The sequence below is a fragment of the Mchenga conophoros genome, linkage group LG11, assembly GCF_057382185.1.
Source record: "Mchenga conophoros isolate Kocher_MC1m ecotype Shallow Benthic linkage group LG11, M_conophoros_male_GT1.1, whole genome shotgun sequence".
NCBI classification, from domain to species: domain Eukaryota; kingdom Metazoa; phylum Chordata; class Actinopteri; order Cichliformes; family Cichlidae; genus Mchenga; species Mchenga conophoros.
Genome location: NC_140536.1, coordinates 26604125 through 26616483, shown reverse-complemented (window position 1 = coordinate 26616483; position 12359 = coordinate 26604125). Strand labels below are relative to the sequence as shown.

General features: G+C 40.7%; 1 protein-coding gene across 1 annotated transcript in view; it reads right to left on the bottom strand.

Moving 5' to 3' along the window:
• The window catches only part of itga10 (integrin, alpha 10), a 30967-nt gene extending 28638 nt beyond the window's left edge, over positions 1-2329 (bottom strand). The window contains exon 1 of the mRNA XM_085292010.1: positions 1506-2329. Coding sequence (XP_085148136.1) covers positions 1506-1557 — 52 coding nt within the window. The 5' untranslated portion in view covers positions 1558-2329. The remainder of the gene's footprint in view (positions 1-1505) is intronic.
• Between the last annotated feature and the right edge of the window lie 10030 nt (positions 2330-12359).

Sequence of the window (12359 nt, the reverse complement as noted above, 5' to 3'; positions counted from 1 at the left end):
CACACACACACACACACACACACACACACACACACACACACATGCAAACACACCTGTGTTTGACATCTCAGTAAAAGCATAGCAGAGTGTAACAGACATGAGATGCCTGCTGACCACATCAGGGGAGTTCTGCTGAAGCCATTAACATGACACACATACTCACTCACCTACATGCTCCTGTGTGAGACATGCTTAGGCTTACAAACTCACACGCAGGGACGAGCGTAAACACTAAGCTATACTGCACGAATTAAAATAGAGGCTACATGGTTAAAAAGGTGAAAAAAAACGTCGGCTTGTTCATGCTTTATTGAAACGTGTAATGGAGTGTAATGTGTAAAACCACACCACAGGCTGCTGGTGTTTCTATGAAGGGTATATGCGCCGGTGAGTGTAAAGCGTGAAACATTCGTACCTGATGCATTCCTCATTCATTCCTTGGGGTCTGAACAAGGGTGAAAATGGGCAGCGTGGATAATCACGCCACAAATTGCCACAAATGACCACAAATGGCAACATTTCCTTCTATAGATTAACCTCAGCGACTGTGTGTGATTTGACACAGGTACAGATTTAACATGCCTTGCAAAACATAATCTCAACGCCTATTGATCTAATTTTGCATCGTGGTTGCATGGCGTAGGGCAGCAGTTAACCACTGCTTATCAGCTGCATCAGTATGCAGACAACAATGGCCTTTTTCTTCACTTTCTTTCTGGTGGGTGGGAACGTCTCGGTTTGTTCTGTGGCACAGCGAACATGAGTACTGAAGGGGAGCTGATGTTCATGCTCCATGAAGAAACACACATGGCACAGGCACCCTATTAGGGGAACTTTAGACATCAAGTCTAAGAGATGGCTGATATGGCCGGTGAGGTCGTGTTACACAGCTGCCAGGGTTTGTATGTGTCAGCTATAAGCGGATATGAACCGGTAACCTTTTGGCTCTGAGTACACGTATATCTGATGGTAGCTGGAGACCAACAAAAATGAAATATGTCCTCAGTGATAGATTTACTAAAGGATCTGACTTTGAACCAAGAACCGGTACTCTTTAGGCACAGCTTCCTTTACCTTTGATTTATTTGGCAAATGGAGTGTGTCCAGGTGTTTTAAGATTCCCGCTTTCCTTCTTTAAGCACAAAATCATCTGAGGAATGTCTTCATGGTCAGTAGTTTACTGTCACACAGTGTTAAGTGGGCCTCAGGGAGGCTGCCACACCATCACTGGCACATGCTGTCTTTTAAAGTTGAGGGAGGTTAATCACCAGTAAGAGAGGGCTGAGTGAGGGGTAAGGAACTGGGCAGTGGAGCAACACCAGAGCCTTATTTTACACAGAGATGAATATACTTAGATTTGTGTTCACAGCGTTGAGTTAACTGAATTAACGGAATGAATAACTTCACCTTATTTTAAACTGTCCTTCAGTTTTGTTTGGCTTTTTAAAGAAATGTAACAGGTTTTTTTTAAAGGTCTGAAATATAGGCTGAGATGTGGCTCTTACCTTTAAGGAGGAGGATAAACTCCAGGCACAACAGGTATTTACGCAGCTCCATTTATGAATCCGAATGAAAGAAGTCTCTCTTTAATGTTTTTTTCCCCTTTTCCCTCGTTTACTAGGTGGAAATGAGGAGCGTCGTTGCCCACCGCACACATACACAGACACGCTTGTTTTCAGCTTTTTCTCTTTCCAAGAGATGCGTAAAAGTCGGCCAAACTGTGCCGCGGTGGCATGCCACGTGCGTGAATGGGGTTCAACTTCAGGAGCTTAAATACTGATTCAACGAATAAAACGAAATATCTGGCTATGATTTTCTTCTTCTTCTTCTTCTTCTTCTTCTTCTTCTTCTCGTCTTATGTTAAAGTGAGCGAAAACGTCTTAAAAATGTAAAAATGAAAAATCAACTTTGTGACGTCTCAGTGACCCATGGCGTGACAATAACTGCACCTGTCCCATCCAACAAGAGGCCGCAGTTCCGACTCATTAAACCATTACAAATGTGTAACGCCTTCACAAACAGGCAGGCAGCAGCTTTATCCCTCCAGACTCCGGAGCGCGTCTTTGAAGCTCAAACTCCTCTGACAGAAACTCCGCTCATCAGTCCCAAAGTCTGAGGAGCGCTGTCGTGAGCGGTATCTTTGACAGCACGTTATCCATGATCCACTCCGCTTATTTCTCTTATTTTAGGCTCCCCTGCTTCTTTGTCCGTGTAAATATGTGTCTCTAGTAACGGATTTCTCTCACGTTGAAATGAAAGAGTGCATTTATCCTCACAGCTCCCCTCCCTCCATCCACCAGACTCCTCTCTGAGCAACTGGTTCACAAACCTCAAACCCACATCTCCCCTTTCTCTCCTCTCCTCGCACTCGTTTTTCTTTTTCAAACACTCAGACCGTTTCTCTCTCCTGTACACTTTTCTTCTTTTTTTATGATTTACGAATAAGGAGTCAAATTTCACTGTTTTTGACACCGTTTCTATGTGCCTGCAACGGGTGAGAATCAGAGTCAGTTACTGACTGCAGTTAATACAACATTAATCAATCCTTTTTTTCTTTCAGAAACCGTAAAAGACAAAACAAGTGTCACACTGGCAGGGGGGTGTGCTCAAAACTCCCAAATCAAATGCTGCTAACGGGGAAATAATGATTTATAGCACTCATCATTTCATAAGACTTAAGAGAGGCTGAGTAAGAGGTGGCCTCTCATTAAAACCAAATTTGGTTTTATGTACCAAGCGCTACTTCTGCTGTGACAGATCAAAATGTCTGATGAAAAGGTGACATGAATCTGAGTCACATGGAAATGAAACAGAAGTGCTCTGAATCGGGAAAAGTCACATTAAATTAGCTAACACAAAAACTGTGGACAATAAACATTACCATAACCTTTGGAGCAGTTATTTGAGATAATTCTGCTTAATTATTTACGAATTAATGATAAAATGTTTAATTCTGTGCTTTAGAATCAGTGCTGTAAAGTCACCCTTTGTTGAAATTCTTCTAGCCTAGTGGGCATCGCTTCAAGCGTGACAAGGGCACCATCTACAGGACAACAGATGTCAATGAATGCTTTCATGAGAAAAGGAATGCCGTAAACCACCGGTTATTGTTTTCACCCTTACCTTATCTCAGCCCCAGCAGGCAACAGAAAGAGGTTTTGGGATAACATGTCATAAAAACACCAAATTAAGAGATTCATTTTTTAAGAATGGTGCTCATTCCTTCAGTAGGTTTTCAGAGATTTGGGGAATCCAAAACAAGGAGCACTAATGTTGCTTTTGAGGCTTGTGGTGACTTATTACTTAATGGTGTTTTTCCATCTGTTATCCAACTCACAATGCTACACTAGCATAAAGTGGCCCAAAAGAGTAATTTGAGCATATAATTTCACCACGTGTGTTCTGCCATGCATCACACTGAGGCTTTTGATAACTAACTGATCAAAAGTAAGAACACATAAAAATGCAAATTTCACATAAAATCTTGCTTATCCAGGTTTACCACATCCTTAAATTTCAGTCATGCAGTGATCATTATTTTGAGCAGTGGTTTGGGCTAACCACCTTCCATGACATTTGGTATCTGTACTGTTGTACTAATGGCAGGAAAACACATGCTGAACTTATCTTATGTGCCATGATGACAATCTCCTGTCCCACCACATCTAAGAAGTGGCCTATTGGATTCAAATGTGGTGACTATGGAGGCCATTTGAGTACAGTTAACTTGCTGATTTGAGCTTTGTGACATGAGTAGCTTCCCGCTGGAAGCAGCCGTCAGAAGATGGATACACTGTGGGACAGACACGGTCAGCAACAATACTTAGGCAGGCTGTGGTGTTTAAATGATGCTTAGATGGTACCAAGGAGTCATTTCTGGCAACGATTTTTATGCCAAATGTTGATCCTACCAGCTGAATGTTGCAGAAGTAATCAAAACTCCTCAGTCCAAGGACTATTTTTCCGATCTTCCTATCCAGTTTTGGTGAATTGTAGACTAAGTTTCTTGTTATTAGCGGACATGAGTGGTACCCAGTTTGGTTTTCTGCTGCTGTAGCTCAACTGCTTCAGTTTTTGACATTTAGAGATGCTCTTCTGCATACCTTGGTGTTAACGTATGGTTAATTGATTTACTGTTGCCTTACTTTCAGCTCAAAGTCCCATTTTGGCCATTTTTCTCTGACCTTCTTCATCTGCGAGGCCTTTTCATCCAGAGGACTGCTGCTCATGGGATATTTTCTGTTTTTCAGACCAGCCCTTCTAACACCTACAACCATGCCACATATACAGTCACTTAAAGTACCCTTTTCCCCATTCTGATGCTCAGTTTTGACCATTACTATGTGCCTCACTGCACTGAGTTGCCGCCCTGTGATTTTGCATTAATGAGCAGATGAACCTGTGCACCTAATGAAGTGTAACAAGGCGACTTTAACCCTTGTGTAGTGTTCACGTTTTTATGTCTGTGTAGATTCTCAGTCATCCAGGTCATGGTAATCTAAGGAGCTTGTAAAAGAAAATTGACCCCTTTTCTTAAACATCTTCAAGATACTTAAAGAAGTCCAGTCACTTTTCTTTCATAGCTCCTGAGATGTTCATGTTTTTGTTAGTTAGTCACTTTTTGGGGGTCTGGTGGACGCACCGCATATTGGGCTTTTTCAAAGAAAGAAAATTAAACCCCAAGCCAAACCCAAACCAACCTGATGCCTGCTGGGAGAAGAGAGGATGTTAACAAGCCTTAGCCAAGTGCCAACAGATGTGCTTCCCCTCACACACTAACCATCCCCTAAAGACAGAGTCTGATAGAGAGGGCAGAGTGGGCAGGAGGATCACGCCTGCCATGTCTTTATTGGTTTTACCTGTTTGCATATATTATTCCTGAGTTTGCTGTTGTATTTGGTTTGTCGTTCTGTTTTCTTTCCAGTGTTCCTCCCTCTGCTTCTCGTCTCCTCTTTGAAATTCATGAAATACTTTCTCGGACTTCTATCTTTGCAGCTGTGTGCTCTGCATTTGCTCTACATGACTGCCCCCTTTTGGACACACCGCTGTGTGCATGGGTTGGCACTGCCTCTGCTTCCCCTGAAATAGGACTGGCCACCACCCGAAGACCACTGGTGACACTGGATTGTTAGAGTTAAGCACTGAAAGCATGAATTGGGACTCTGCAACTTAACTGTACATTTACTCAAATACTTTACTGAGGTACAGTTTAATGTATTTGTACATAAATATTTCTGTGTCATGCCATTTTCGATATTTTGCATGTAAATATTGTATTTTGTACACCACACCATTTTTTAAAGGTTCATTTATTTTATTTTGCAGATTTTAAACTATAAATATGATAACAGTTTAGTCTCTAATGATCAGAATTATGCACAGAATAAAAATTATTTACAACTGCAACTTTAAAGCAGTATACTCATTAATTTGAGGGAAATTAAGTACCGTATTTTTCAGACTACAAGGCGCACTTAAAATTCTTTAATTTTCTCAAAAATCAACAGTGCGCCTTATAATCCGGTGCCCCTTATGTATGAACTCTGGTTGTGCTTACTGACCTCGAACCGATTTTATGTGGTATATGGCGCTCAAAAATCTGTCAAAAAATGTTTTAGTAGGACTTTGGTAAGCTACGAAGCCACACCGCTTGATGGATCGTCGGAGCATTACGGCTACCGTAGTTGGAATCCTCATCTGGGTCCAAACTCCGCTTCAGGTCCCAAAGTCAAACGAACACTGTGGCATCACTGAGAGTCAAAAATTGTCTAAATTCTTTCATCTATAATAAAATGATCAGTGTTGCTGCTTTATCAGGTGTAACAATTAAGTTTAACATCCAGGCATCCATGAAAACAGAATTTATTAAATTTAATGGAGTTAGAAGTCATAATACAGCATGTTCTGGTGTATTATGACTGAAAGATTTCTGAAAAAATTAAAACGTACAACTCTGCTATCACTTCCAACATAACTGAAGACAGAAAACTAGACAGTAGTGACTTTTGTAGGGTTACTGAAGTATAGTAACCCTATACTATAACAAGCTAGTATATAATGATTTGCTACGTGATCATAACATAACATATATCATAACATAGCATAACATAAACACAGGCTGTGTCTCAAAACGTAGACTGCATCCACAAATGCGTCCTTCTTTTCCCCGAAATTGAAGGATGGGTCGGGTGTGTCCTTCGTGGCCCACCATATCCCAGAATTCATAGCACGGCCCAGCCAATTCCAGTTTCGAACAATGGCAGCTGCAACTAAGTTTTAATATTACTCTTATCAATCTTTCTGGGTCACAAAATAAACTTTTAACATATTTTCAGGTGAGAAAATAACTGTGTAAACTTCAAAGTTCTGCTTGGTTCATCAAGACATCGGATATTTGCAAAAGTGCTCCAGTGTTTTTGGAGACATCTGTTACCCACTAGCTCAATAGCTAGCCGGGGGGTTCAATGGTCACTCGAGCCGGCGAGAGCAGCGGACTCCCGGCTTCATCGTTTCCAGACCCCCGCTGTCTTTCGCTACTTGGGTAAAACATGATATATAAGTCTCTCGGATAACTTTTTTGGTGTTTTATTTGTTCTGGAGTAAATCGGTTTGGCTGAGATCAAAGTTATTAGATTAGATTTGATTAAATAAAACTTTATTAATCCATCGGGTGGGTTCCTCCGGGATTTTCACACAATGAACGTCAAACAGAAAACTGATTAAACAGAAGTGTGAGACGGTCGAGAATTTACGCCAGTGAACTGTTAAATTTTAGATAGCAAGGAGCAGATGGCTAAGTTTATTAAACTCCACCGACACAGCCGTGATGCAAGTCTGAAGGCTAGACTGTCCTATTTCACAGCCTCGCACTTCCGGCCTTCTCGGTCTTCGAAGGATGCGGCCTATGTTTTGGGACACAGCGACAATGTAGCTGAAGGATGAACGCTAACCTTTTTCCACTCGATAAAAGTTAACGTGAGGGTTCCTGGTGGTTAGGGACAAATGCAATCGCATGGCAGGATGCTGTAAACGGACCAAACTTCAGTCAGGAGAACAACTGAGATAATCCATCCACAGTAAGAGGTTAGTCATTAATATACTGCAACAACATAGGAATAGAGCAGCTGTGAGAGAATTCAACATTAATGAAGAATGAGCTGAGTAAAGTTTGACTTAATGCGCCGTATAATCCAGTGCGCGTTATGGTCCGAAAAATACGGTATATGTCGTACTAGTTGGCTGATTAAGTAGAATTGTGACTTTTAAGTAATAAATCAAAATACTTATTTCTAAATTTTGCACAAAAAGTTATTAATTGTCAAATCAGGTTTAATTTCTTGTGCAGTCACATTTTTATGTAATACATCAAACATATATATCAGGGCACAGGGATGTGTTTTTCACACCACTTTTTTACTATATTGATGTCTAATCAAATATTCTTGTGAGCACTGGGCTCCCCTGCCTTGTAATTGTTCTCCTATACCAAATAATTTAAAAAGTCCATGTGGGCTCACATGACAGTGAGATATTATGTTTACAGTTTTACTTTATCAGTGTGGTTTCACCTTTGAGGGACTCCGTCCTGTAAGAGAGACTCATGTTTGTTGCTTTAAATCACCCTACAAGAGTCCAAAAAGACTGACTTTCTTATTTACAGTGTTTTTCACAAGGGATAAAATGAAATGTCACCATCAGCTGTTCGATGACTGAGGTACTTGAACAAAGTATAACAGTAAAACTTTGCTTATTTTATTTTTTCATAAATAAATCTGTGAAAAATGGACTTTCTTCATCGGCTGGGTGGAAAGAAGACATGCTGTCTGCCACAGGATGTATAAAGATTAGTTGAACCCAGTTTTTGACCTTTTGCATAAACAGGTCTCAAAATGGCAATCGCTGGACTTTACAAAAATAAATTAACAATCTGCTGTGACTTGTGACTGTAAATAGTCAAGCTCCATATAATATCTTCTGCTTAAGAGTGTAAAAATATAGCTGTAGTGATAAAAGGATGCAAATACTATGCTGCTGCTATAACAAATGCCTCTTATTACCACTTGGTGTCGCAGTGTTTCAGTATTTGTATCTGTATTTCCTGGCAGAGCAGCCTCGTGGTGTGTGTGCACTCTCTAACCTCTCTTCAAAATTTGTATGGTTTCCTTTTAAAGCTAATTGCATAGCTCATCCGGGGCCAGCTTGTCTTCTGGTTGTCAGTACAATGTCTCATGATGGTCAGCTGATGTCAGATTCATATTATGCTGAATTCCTCCTTTCCCACTTAAAGGAATGCTGCAGAACATCTTTTTTTTCTATCTCTGGCTTTTCCAGGGTCATCATGTGGCGATGGATTTCTGCCAGCGGCAGCACGCAGTGCACCGGGTTTACAGAGTAAACTCATAAGTGGCCAACACATCTTGAAGGACTCCATTTGCTTTGATTCATGAGTCCAGTGAGGGAAAGTTAATGATTATTGGAAAACTGACCTCACCCTCTCCGGCATTCCCCTTTCATTTACTGCAGAAATGACTTTGGTTTTCATCAGCGTCCTTGACATTATTGCCTCCACTTTCTTTCTTCATCTAGTGTCTCCCTACGCAGAATCCAGCAAGAGGCATCAGATATTCCCATGAGCTCTATGCACAATGACTCAAAGAAACATCAAGCCAATATTATTTTTGCAATTATGTATCCTAATGTGTTTGGCACATCTTGGGTTCTGTAACTCGACTAGCAACATAGTTGTGCTAACTGGCAGCAGCATTTAATGTCACACGCAATCAAACGCCGCTGTAGACAATCGCTGAGTCTTGCACTGAGGTGAAACCTGTGCGAGAGCCAACTCTCTCTGTCTGTCTCACACACACACACACACACACACACACACACACACACACACACACACACACACACACACACACACACCACAGACAAACTGTTTCACACCGGTTGGCATTATGCAGGAGCCCATTAACATCAATCATAAAATCAAACTTTTCAGAGTCACGCTGCTGTGACAAAACAGGTTAAATCAAAGCAGAGCAGATAACTTTTACAGCATTTAGCAACCATTGCTGCACATTAAATATAATGTATTTATTTTATTCTATGCACAAGTAAGCACTGTTTTACTTTTTCTAGATCTTTCCCACAACTTTAAAGATGAAAACTGGTTAGACTTTAATATTTATGGGTTAGTTATACCATGCATATTTGCATAATTTTATTAGACTTGATAGTATATTAGATGACCATGTTGTCTTGTAATTTCTGGTCAAAGAATAAGAAATATGCCAGCAGAAACCGTTTCAAACTGCATGCGAGTTTCATAGTGTACAAAACAGCAGCAGAGGCTTTATGTTGGACTGATGTCTGCTGCTCAGTGTGTCTGCTTCGCCCTTTCCAGGCAAATCTGCATTTCAGCATGAGCTGAACATGGAATGTCCGCTGGGTGTACTACTTTAGTTGGCGGCTCTGTGGGATATTTTGCCTGTTGAATGATAAGTAAATCAACGTCAGACCTACAGTCTGGCTATAGATAGATGCAGGGCTGTAGGAGACTATAACACCAGTGTGTTAAATTTTATCAGTACAGTACAGCAATTGTGATTTGTGGATAGTTAGACAGTAGTGACAGTGGGGTGTTAGTAGACAAGCCTTTTCCCCTTTCTGTCATCAGGAAGGGAGGCGTCCCCCCTGATGGGTTTGGTTGGAATTCTGCCAGTGTTTGATACTGGTGGTTGTGACTACGTGGCTTATTAAAGAAAGGTAAGCTTTTCATTTTAGTGATACCTGTTATTTTAATTGGTGTTGTTGGTCTTTGGGTTTCCAGTTTCTCCTACCTTCTGTGCACTGATGTCATGGCAGTAACTCATTGCATGGATATGGCATAGTTATTGATGGACTGGTTTGTATATTTCAGAAGCTGCTGATCTACTGGGATTTTCCCACAAAGCCATTTAAGGTTTACAGAAAATGGTCTGAAAAAGAGAAAATATCCAATGGGTGCCACTTTTCTTAGTCAAAATAGCTTGTTATACCTGTCAGAGCTCAGAGGAAAATGGCCAGGCTGCTTTGAGCTCATAGGAAAACAAGCAGTTCAGATAACACTTGTTACTGCAAAGGTATCAGACGAGTATCTCTGAAGGCACAAGAGCACACTTGAAGCTTGAAGCAGATGGGCTACAACAGCAGAAGACCACACCAGGTACTGCTCCTCAGCTAAGAATGGGAGACAGAGGTTCACCAACACCACACATTAAAAAATTAGAAAAATGTTGCCTGGTCTGATGAGTTTCAATTTCCTCTGCAACATTTAGATGATAGAGTCAGAATTTGGCATTATGAAATCATGGATTGGTATCAATAGTTCAGACTGGTGGTGGTGATGTAATGTGTGGGGATATTTTCTTGGCATGCTTTTGCCCATTAGTACACTGAGCATCATTTAAACAGCACCGCCTCTCTGAGTATTACTGCTGATAATGTCCAACCTTTTATGACCACAGTGCACCCATCTTCTGATGGCAGCTTCCAGCAGGATAATGCACCATGTCACATAGCTCAGATTAAAACTCCAAATAATTTTTTCCAACATGACAATGAGTTCACTGTCATCAAATGGCCTCCACAGTCACCAGATCTAATACAGTGCCGTTGGAATGTGGTGGAAGAGGAGATTCACTACATGGATGTGCAGCCACAAAATCTGCAGCAACTGTGTAATGCTATCAGGTCAATATGGACCAAAGACTCTGAGGAATGTTTCCATTTTTGAAAATCAGAAAATATCTCCTGAACTTTATAAATGGCAACCACACAACCACATTCCAGACAAAAGACAGAGGATTCGTTTAAAAGGAAATATGTTGAAACATGCTTACCTTTGTTAAAGTACAGCTGCATCCATCTGTTTCAGGTAGACACGCCACAGAGCAGAAAGATGATGAGACTTACATTGCTGATGTTCAGTGCCGTGATGCTCTCGATGTTTTGAAACCTTGTTCACTGAATGAGTTGGTCAAGTTCTATCCTGATTATATTTCATTCTGTTGGTGGTTATGTCTTCTAACCCCAATCATAAACAAATAAAGCTGGGAGGCACATATGTGTTGTGTATACGAGAGAATAAGAGCATGCTCTTGTGGTGTTAGCTATAGCAGCAAGAAGAGTTGTGAGCATTTCTGTGTCACGCTGACAGCCCGATGACTCATCAATGAACCAATTTTAAATTGTGTCTTCAGGATTCAAGATTCAATTCAAGTTCTTCAATTGAATCTTTGAAAAATTCCAACAATAACAAAATTTGACAGAAATAAAATAGTATTTTTGGATCTGTCTGGCCCTTAAGGAAAAAAAATTTAGGACCCGAGAGATGCAGTTGACCCTTCAGTTGATCCATCTCCCATTCACTGAAGCCTCACCAGAAATGGTCTCAGTAGAGGGGCTTCTGTCATAAGCCATTCTTATAGAAGGACAACAGGGAGAAAAGGCTGAGTTGTGCCAAATTTGTAGTTTAAATTATCATCAGTATGTACTGAGGAGGTCAGGAGAGAGGTGCAACAGTGAGTGTCTACAACTATTTATAAAACACGGTGGAGGCTCTGTCATGGTTTGGGTTGCATTTCAGCCAGTGGTGTTGGGGATATTTAAAAAACTGAGAGAATTTTGAATGCATAAAAGTCCCATCAGATTTTCATCCAACATGCAATACTATCTGGAAAACATCTGATTGAGAACAGCTTCATTTTTCAGCATGACAGTGATCGCCAAAACACTGCCCATACAGTAAAAGCATACCTGGATAGAATAACATACAATGATACACTACCAGTCATGGATTGGCCTCCCAGAGCCCAGACATCAACAATATCGAAGCAGTCTGGATAAGTATTCCTGAAGAATGAAATGACAAGAAATCTTACCTAACAGAGTTCAGAATGTGGAAGGAATAAAGGTGATCATGCCAAATATTTTTATTCTAGCAAAAGTCAAAGAAATGAGGGGCATCTCAAGACTTTTGAATGTCAAAATGTGATCTATAATGACTAACGCACCACTACACACACTGCGTTTACTATTTATTATGTATTCATGCTGTTGTAAAAGTGTTGGCTTGGTTTCTTGAAGACCAAACTATGAGGGAGAAAGAATTGGAAGAAGATCGTGAATTTCTTTGTGATCAAGTGGAACTCTTAATTAAAGTAGTACATGAAGGCAGTCATAGAGGCAGAACACAGACTGGGAATTGTTGGCATGTTCAGATTGGTACATAATCAGAAGAAGCAGTGGAAATGGGGTAACCAGACAAGAATGATGAAATCTGGGAGCCTAGGTATAATAATTTGGCTTAATTTTTG